The 10,000-nt window shown below is 38.9% G+C and overlaps 1 protein-coding gene across 1 annotated transcript; it reads right to left on the bottom strand.

Moving 5' to 3' along the window:
* Positions 1–1,191: 1,191 nt before the first annotated feature.
* On the bottom strand, positions 1,192–2,643 carry LOC138041215 (galanin receptor 2a-like). The gene has a single exon (XM_068886988.1). The coding sequence runs from the start codon at positions 2,621–2,623 to the stop codon at positions 1,646–1,648; it is 978 nt and encodes a 325-aa protein (XP_068743089.1). The 5' UTR covers positions 2,624–2,643; the 3' UTR covers positions 1,192–1,645.
* Between the last annotated feature and the right edge of the window lie 7,357 nt (positions 2,644–10,000).

Genomic DNA, 10,000 nt, shown 5'->3' with positions numbered 1-10,000 from the left:
AACCGGCCTTACAGCGGCTGCAACGCAGTGTCCTAACCAATAGACGATCGCGGCTTGACTGTGTCGGGTTAAAGAAAATCAGGGGAATTAACTTGCTCATGATATTCAAGGAAGAATAAAAAAATTTATTCGAGCAGCAACCAACCCGCAAATGTTCTAACAAGATTCTGGCTCTGCGCAATTGAAAATTATTACGCCACTCGTAAAACTCGTGGACTTAAACCGTGCTGTCTCAATGGAAACGCCTACTACAAACACTATCCAGCTATTATCTGATGTCTCCAAACGTCTGTTACCCTTTTTTAATTTTCATCCTGGTATAATTTTTATTTACCGGCAAAAATTTCACCGAAATGTGAACGCGTTTGCGGCTAACGGCAAGGGCCGTGCTTCTGCTCGTTATACATTGTTTTTGTTCTTATTTAGTAACTTGTTTCTCTAGTTTGCCAACCCGTGCGAAAGCACTGTACTTAATGCAGGAAATGAGATGAAGTTACTCAAATTTGTGCTTAACGTTTGCCCTAAACGTGCTTTTAAATCTCTTTTTCGGCTCAGTTACCTAGCCCATTGCAGAGTTGAGTATTTTTTAATGTGATATTCAGACATGCTTTATCCTTTTCCCTTTACTGCTCATGAACTCAACCGAATTTTTATCATATATGATAAAAAAAAAAAAAAAATCAGCCAATTTTTTCCAGAAATGCTAAAGTCCTTGGAGTAAGATGCTAATACATGTGCTCCACAATATACACATACCAGTTTCGCTACCGTGGCAATATACTGGGTTCCAGACCTCCCTGAATTTTGGTGGTCTATTTTAGTATTTGCCAATGATGCCCATCAGGCCATACTTCACTTTTAATGTTATGAATGTGTACATATACCACTTCGACCTAATTTACGCGCCTTTGTAATTAATGTATAATTATTTCATTTATCATTTTTTAAAGTTAATCACTTGATTATATTCATATAGATATTTGAGCGCTATAAATGTTTAAATTATTACAATAATAATAATAATAATAATAATAATAATAATAATTATTATTATTATTATTATTATTATTATTATTATTATCATTATTATTATTATTACTATTATTACTATATTTCCGATTTCCAGGGCTAATTAACACAAAAATTAATGGCCGCTGTTTAGAACTTTGAACACCAGGTGTTGCCATAATGTGTAGTTTTTTCCCTTAGCACACACTCTTCTTGCGCCGACAATAAGTTATTGACGTGTGCTTCCGCGATGGCTCCTCTCAATTTTAGTAAGTTCATTATCTAAATTAAAACATAAAGGGTCGATTATTAAAACATAGTTTAGACAATGTTAAACAAAACCACGTTCTGAGCCATTTTCAAGATTGCCAACAATCATATCTTAATATTTTCTGCTGCTGATGGTAACAAGAAGGTTTGCATTTCAGACTAGACAGCAATTTATCTACTTAAAATATACCGCTTATAGAAAGATTTGGAGGTCCTCTGATTGTCTTAAGCCGCGGCCTAAGTTAGACTTTGTTTAAATAACTGGCCCTAAGAATCGAGGAAAGACAGAACATTTTCGACAGCCTGTTACCGGAAAAATACCGGGCAGCTGTCTTCTATTGCACTTCACGCTGTCCTTTTTAAATTCTCAGCCGACCGTCGCTGGTCCCACAGTGCATATTCTCCTTTTCTTCGTGAAAATCCGTTTCAAATTTTCTCGATAATTGGAGCTTTGAAATGCGTATAATAACGGATTCAAACATGAACCAAGAAGCAAAATAAAGCTCGCCAGGCTATGAACAACATACATTGTTTCATAATTTTGGTTCACTGTTTCAGGGGTTGTCAATGCCAAATACAATTGAAAAAACAAGGATGGACTATAACAGGTGCAGAAGCTGACACTAACCACTAACGAAGTTCGCGCTAATTTTTTCTTTGCCGCTAACTGTGTATGGTCACTACAAGCTATGTTTCCCGAACAAACCGTTCTTGTAATAAAAATTCCTCTTAAAATCTGCACATAGCAGAACATCAATAGACAAGCACAGCAAAGAAACACTATATTGATCGCCACGATGTAAATCTTCATTGACGCTCCTTTTTCAATCGACCAGGGATTGAGACATCGTTTTGTTTTTTCGTTGAAGTCGCTCCAAATAACAAATGGTAGACAGAAAGTTACTGCCAAGGCCCATGTTAGGCCTATAGCGAAACCAATGTTGTTTTTCGTGAGTCTATAGCGAATTATAAAGGGAGTGGCGATGGCATGATATCTGTCAGTAGCTAAGAAAATTAAGGATGTAAACCCTGCACATTTTGCCAGTTTGGGAAGGAAATTCCCAGTGAACGCTTTACAAATGACTTGTCCGGCCATCCCACCGATGTGATTGTCCGTAATATCTAAAGCCATGCGGATCGGACAGAAGATTAAAGATACCAAATCTGCCGCTGCCAGGTTCGCAAGGAGGTAGTTGGTTGTTGTGTGCATAGTCTTATTCTTGAGTACAATGAATAAAATGAGTGCATTTTGAATAATCCCCGCAACCACGATCATCTCTTGCAGAGTCCATAATGTGACATTAAAAGCTGACTTCGAGTTATGGTAGGAAGAAAACATTGCCATTCTGACAAATCTTAGGCGAATGTTCAGTGCTTTGAACCAGTTAACAAAGTTATGCAGTGCGAATCTTTTAATGCAGCTGTTTATATTTAGATAAGGTATAAAAAAGAGGTTATTTTAAATGTTTTCTCCAAGTGTTATTCAGATTCTCTGCATTTAAATTTAGAATGAAAGCGTTAAATCCTTAGCTTTTGTGTGAACTTGCCCTGATAGGCTTCAAAAGTTGGCACGGACCGGAGGCGTGTGACAAAACTCATCCTTGTCATTATCATTTTTTTCAAATTCTAGGTGACGATTGACGTAATTCCGATTCCTGTCTTTTGTCAAAATAGAAATAATAAAAATATAAGAAATAATGGTAAGTGAAGTGAGTGGAGTGCAATTTGGTTTGAAATCATCACTTTGTGAAATCATCACTTTGGTCTGAAATCACAAGTATGATTTCAGACCAAAATTGCACTCCACTCACTTCAATTACCACTTTCTTACATCCCTTTAGAAATCACACAATAATTATTAAATGGCTAAAATACGAGATTTTAGTTAGCAACAATATTTTATTGATCCGGATGGGAACAAAAATTGCAAAATTCGCCACACAGTGGTTTTCCTTGTCTTTCATTTTCCTGCAATTTGATTGGTTACTTTAAACAAGCCTCGAAATCTGATTGGTTGTTTTGTTTTAGTGTTCCTTTCTCATTGGCTGGGGAAATGGTGCGATTAAGAGCAAAAAATTACTGCGATTTGGGAATAAATCGCACTGCTGAGAGCCAATCAGATTACAAAGATCACCAGTGATTTCATAATGGATGTCATAAAAAACATAAATTCTCTGTTTTAATATAGTGGAAGTGCACTTAGATATCAGAAGCTTATCAGACTAATTATCAGGCTAGTTTACAGGCACTCCACTTTTAATAATCTGATCGAAAGAATTCAAAATTAACAGAAACATGACATGATTAAGAACCCCAACTGGCAGGAGACAACCAGTTGGCTTTGTACAAAGCATGGTGGAGTTGAATTTGGGGAAACCGGAAACAAATCCAAAACGGGATTTAAACCCGGGGTATCTGCATGCAAACCCATCCCCATGCATAACCACTGGAACACGCCGTCTTCCTAAGAAAAAACCCAGAAAGCGTCTCCATCTGAATTCCACTCACCAAGTTAGTGATAAAGACTAGCCTGCGAACGCAGACGTATTTCCCTTGGCCGTGTGCGTCCGTAGGCTAGGTAAAGCGAGGGAGGTTCAAAAATTTCAGACAGTAATAAAGTATCACGCTGCCATATTTAGGATGCCAGTTTCTCACAGAGGTATGATTAAAATCACGAAGGTTAAAATGCCCGAGGGGAGATTTTCAATGTATTTTGACTGGCCTCAGATAATCTTGTGCAGCCAGCGTTAACCGTTTTGCTGTATATTTTGGATGGCTAATCAATGGATAAGAACATCGACTTTCCTTTTATCATTGATGGCAACCGTATACGTATTGGAGGTGCTCTCTTTCAAGGAAGATCAAGAATTTGTGTCAAACTGCAACCTTTGGCTGAAATGACAAGTTGAAATGGTGAGTGTTTATTGAAAACAGCCGAATTAAGTAGCTAAGATCAGTTTCTGTTGTCTCAATTAGGGCCCGGAGCAATTGCAGAAGAGTGAGCCGTTTGTAGTTTCGATTTGAGTAGAACATGTCTCTGCAGAACGAACGTGACCTGTAAACGACCAAGCTCATTCAGTCGCAGTCTGTCACCGATCTCAAGAAAGCGAGGCGAAAAAAAAAAATTAAAAGCTCAAGCAATTTCAGAATACACCCTCATGCACTCTTTTGAAGCAGTAATCGGTTGGACCCACATTCCAATAGTCGAGGACGATTGAACGATATGAGAGTATGGAACCAGCTAGTGTTCCCTCCGGTCTCACTCTACCACAGACGAAATATTAATATTGGCGCCCGGAGTCCCACCGTGCTATTGTTGAATTCGTCTCGTTCGCTTTAAGAACGAAGAATAAAACTTTATTTTATTCTTTATTTTTTTGTACCGGTTTGATCTATGTAAACTTACTGCAGGACTGCGGGAGCAGCTTTTTACAAGTAGAGGGTATTCTTGAATTTAACCGAAAAACATCATTAGGATCTTTGTTCGCAGTTTTTTTGTCTGAAACGAATTCCCTGAATTAAGAACCTGGCTTGAACTAACTGAATTAAAATCGCTTAATCACTGCTTCGCGATCGTCAGCAGATCAATCATGACTCAGTGGAAACAAAATAAGTAAATAAGCATGAATGGGTTGGTGACAACGAGAGCACGTTTCCTCTGGTGTCAGTTCACAGATAGATCGACACAGACGAAAGTACTTGATGAGCTTGTTGCTCTATGACCCGTCCGTCGTTTTGGTGGCAGCATTGTTTTACAGCAATGCACGCCATTCACATGCAAATAAGTGGTCGGGTAGACTGCACTTTAGCTCAGCTTCCCTAACGTATGCTTTTTACTCCCGCTATATCGTTCAATAGTCCTGGACTGCGAGAGTTCGGGTCCAACCGATTACTACTCCAAAAAAGTGAGGGGGTATTCTGAAAATGCTCCTTTTTTTCTCCTTTCATGCCAACCGGAAATCTCCAAGTGTTTTACACCTTTTAATTATAAATGTTATATATTTGGATAAAATCTTAGTAACTAGAAAACTTGATTATATCGAAGCACTGACGGCTTCTTGACGATTTACGTAAACATTGTAAACATTCTCACTTTCTTTTGTTACTGTTTGCGGAATGCAGAATTCAGTAAATCTTAATTTGGCATCGTGTTAGAATTGCGAAATGAACAGTCAAGTATTTCTGGCTTTCCATATTTTTCAGCTTAGAACTTAATTCAGTTCAACATTATTTTGTTTGGTAATGGTGAGAACACTCGCCTTCCACCAATGTGGCCCGGGTTCGATTCCCAGATTCGGCGTCATACTCGCGGGTTGAGTATATTGGTTCTCTATTCTTCACCGAGAGGTTTTTCTCCGGGTACTCCGGTTTTCCCCTCTCCTCAAAAACTAAAATTTGATTTGATTTGCGTTAACTTGTTAATTTCAATTTCCATTGTCCCCGATTAGTTCTTTTCCTTTTCTTTGTGAATGCAGAATTTCTGCCTAATGAACCACAGGTAGCCCAGACATAATTTGAATGCTCAGTCAACGACGGTTTGTAGGGCTTATAGGGGAAACATGAAATGCAGAAAAAAATCAGCTAATCCTAGTTTACAGCAAGGAAAGTAGATAAAGCTAGACGCTCCGTAAGTGTAAACTGGGTTCTCTGTGGTACATGTTACACAAAAACAGAAGGCACTGAGTTGCGTGGTATTGAACTGTAGCGTTCCAGTAATTTTTTTTGAGTGGGTTGATGTAGACCATTTGAGGGGTCACCCAGACGTCATGCCAGCAATGGCCCTTTGGCTCAAGCGTTCACATGTTGAATTATTTTGTAATGTCGTGTCCTGTTTTGAGGTCTCTTACTTTTTTGAGCTTTGGTAATAAATTCAGTTCAAAGATAACAAACACGCTCTTGAGTGAAACTCACTCGTTTCTTCTTTAAAGAGCCTATGTAACTCAAAATGATACAATCCCATGATTTGGGGTGCAGGGATGGCGCAGTGATGAGAGTACTCACCTCTCACCAATGTGGCTCGAGTTTGATTCCCAGACTCGGCGTCATATGTCGGTTGAGTTTGTTGGTTCTCTACTCTGCACCAAGAGGTTTTTCTTCGGGTACTCTGGTTTTCCTATCTGCTGAACTCTTGCCTTGATTTGCTTTAATTGTTAATTTCAGTTTACAGCGTCCTCAATTGGTGCTCCAGCGCTACAACGACTAGAAATTTAATTTTTTTTCCTAAAATGTCCAAAATATGGAATGAAACATTGCAATAACCACTTAAAACTGTTGAACAACATAAAAGAAATACCGCAAAAAAAAAAAGAGAAGCGTGGATGGACATAAATGTACAAGATTGAAACGAATTACATTTGGGTAATCTTGAAAAAAGTCGACCCGACGTTTTTCAAAATTATGACAAATCGCCTCTCAGAATCATTTCGTTTGTGATGTAACGATAATTTTATCGGTAAGGGAATTCCACATTAGCATTTTCGAGTTTTAAACTCGTTATTAACTAAAGATTTTCCCGAAACACCCTATAATAACGTGACATAGCCTCTTTAAGTGAAATAGCCTGCAAAAACAATAAATGCAAATTACTCTGACGGGCGTTTTCCCGCATATCATGCATGTCTAGAGTTGCACTAAGCAAACGTTTATGCCACACGCTAAGGAAGGACTGAACATGTTGTTTCCGCTTCATAATTACTCTTCTTTTCAGTCTAATCTGATGAAAAGTCAAATCTTTTTTTGGTTTACGTTTGCAACAAATGGTATCGCAAAAGCCGGGAGTTACGGTGTAGCACTTTTATTTCGCGGGGTTTAATTTTTGCGGATTTTGTACTTGATCCGCAAAAATGAGTTTCAGCAGAGAAAAACACCAGCAAACTTAAAAACCGTAAAAATTTACTCCTGTTAAAATAACTAAAAATAAGTTTTAATCCACATACAGTGGGGTCAAAAAGATCATTTATTTTGATATTTGCATTGAGAAAAAGCAATTGGAGCTCGCTACAAACAAAACGAAACGATAAAAGGTTAAGACAATACTTTTCGGTCTCTGAGGCATAAGAAACGAACTCAAAGCAGTCAATCAAAAGGTCACGTTAACCATTTTCTAAGACCTCCAGGATGCCAAATTTTTTCCATGTTCTCGATGATTGAAGGGCTCTTTACCAAATCGTAATAGAAGTTGAAAATAGTCTTGCTGCTTGAAAATAAAACTGCAAAAATTGGTTCTCAGCGGAAATTTCAGTCCGAATTCGCGCCGCAAAATAAAAGTCCCGCAAAATTTTCATTCTACACGGTAACAGTAAAAGGCAAGCCAAAAGACTGATGAAGAAAAAATAACATAATTTTTATATAAAAACATGGTGGACGCAGAGCAGAACTTTCTTCTTTGGCTCCTTCATCTCCTTATTTAGCGACTTATTGGTTTAGGAGTATATACGTAACTGATTTGAGAGAGGTTTTTTTTTTCTGGACCCGCGATGCCGCGAAAGTGGGGACAGAAAAAAAAATACCTCCTCAAAAAATACCTCCTCAAATCAGTCCCGTATACTACTGGTTTCTTTCATCACATACCTGATTTCAGCCCATCTTGTTTGACGACCTCCTGCCAAGTGAGACGATAACCGCGGGTACTCCCTTGGGAAAAATAAGAGGAAAAAGAACAGAAAGGAAAATGCCAAACCCCTTCCCTCGATCCTGCAACACACTACCATTTACTACCTAATTAACAAGAGTTTTATTAACTTGTAAACACTAGAAAAGAAAAGAAAGGTAAAAACTAATCATTAGCTAATCCTAAAATTAATTAATTAACGAGTAAATAAAATCCTTGAACGCGTATGATTCCCTTAAGCTTAAACGATAACTAACTTAACTTACATTTAATATAGTTTATTATAAAATAACCAAGGTTAATCATGCACTGTGATTGGTCAAGCCGAGTTCTTTATAACTCCACAAGGCACGCAGCGTACGTATGTTGCGTGCCTTATAACTCAACATATGCACGCAAGCCAAGTCAATCCCTCAAGGGACCAAACTGGGTCCTATACTCTTTGTAATAATGATAAACTATTTGAAATTGGCTTCTCCGCGTTGCTCATACTGGGCGTACGTAGATGACAATACGATATCAGAATCTACATAGGCACGCGGGGTGTCAATTTTGCAATCCGAACTTGATAACATCAGTACTTGGGCCGCTACAGACAACATGGTTTTCAATCCTAAAAAGTGCAAGGAGATGACTGCGTTTTCGTAGAGTTGTGGATCATCTTTCATCAGCCTTGGCCATAGACACTAAGGCCTTTGTGTCAGTCGACCCTCACAAAGCGGCTAAGGCGTCAAAGAGAGTGCATATTTTACCTGCTGACTTACTCAAGGTTTATTACGCGCTCATTAGGACCGTCCTAGAATATTGTTGTCCTGTGTGGTATAATGTCCTCCCTGTCAAACTATCGGATAGCATCGAGTGAGTGCAGAAACGGGCGCTGCGCATCATCTATGCTGCGCTGCGCTATCAATATAGGCCCAGTTACTACCAGGCGTGTATCTATTCACACAAGAAGAAAGGGGTTGTGTAGCAAACTGTTCACAAAGATAAAACAGCCCGAGTCCCGCCTTCGCCATCTTGTTCCACCAACTCAGTCGCAGATGCACGGCCGCTCGCTTGCACGGGGCCTCCACAACCTTCTCGTCTATGCCCGCTATGTTTGTTTGTCGCTGCAGACAGTAATCGAAGAGCCTGGGCTCGTATATTGTGATTGGCTTGTTCTTCCGCTTCTGCTTTAGACTCCGACAATCTTGTTTTCACTGGAGTCGTAAGCGGAATCGGAAAAAAATGGAATCGTTCTGATTCTTTCGACTCCGATTCCATCGACCTTATGACTCCGCTTGCGACTCCGATTTTTGGTTTTCACTAGTCGCTCTTACGACTTCGCTTACAGTCCAGCCGTTAATCCAGAAAGCGTTCACATTTTGATACAAGCGTGAAGCTTTGTGTGAAGGCACATATACGTAATTATAAAATTCAGATATGAGACCAAGCGAAAATCTCATAATGAAGGTCGTTTTAGGCTATGAGTAGGCGATGAAACGAGGCTCTAAAAGAAAACATCCAAATAAAAACTTAAAAACCTTGTTTTTAAATAAAAACACAATAGTTATTTCACGTGTGGTGTTATTGGAAGATATAACTGACAAACGATAGGTTTTAAATTTTGAGTTTGGAGTTTTCATTTAAATTGATATCCAGACTATAAAACACATACCTTATATCAGTCTATACTAAAGCATCCACCTCCACAGTTACAACTTTTTTTTGCATCTTCAGTTACAACCACATCGTACAAGTTCCAAGCAAACATCTTGTGCTTGTGGAAGTAATGTCCATGCTGGTTTCCATTCACAACCTTGTTTTGCCCATCCCCAAAATTGTGGACTTGGTAATTCTGGTTGTTTTCTTAATGCTTCACCCCAGGTATGACTACCCTGATACACCGCTCGCTTGACATGTTCTTTGGTGCTATGCTAGTAGGAGGTATATTCTATTTCTCTTTGAGAACAACTCTCGGCTTGCCTCGTTGACTGACTTTACTGAACTTGTTTTACTGTACAAAAGCACCACAAAGTTTTCAATCACTTGTAACTGGTAGTCATCAGTAAACTCGGGACCTCTAACTAAATCATCCAGCACACTAGTTAGTTGTGGAAAGAACGTCCACAC

This window comes from Montipora capricornis, chromosome 3, assembly GCF_036669925.1.
Source record: "Montipora capricornis isolate CH-2021 chromosome 3, ASM3666992v2, whole genome shotgun sequence".
NCBI classification, from domain to species: domain Eukaryota; kingdom Metazoa; phylum Cnidaria; class Anthozoa; order Scleractinia; family Acroporidae; genus Montipora; species Montipora capricornis.
This window is presented reverse-complemented; position numbering and strand designations above follow the sequence as displayed.

What these genes read in the sequence shown, in the direction of transcription:
- LOC138041215 (XM_068886988.1), bottom strand. Translation starts at nt 2,623, where the DNA reads ATGGCAATGTTTTCTTCCTACCATAACTCGAAGTCAGCTTTTAATGTC.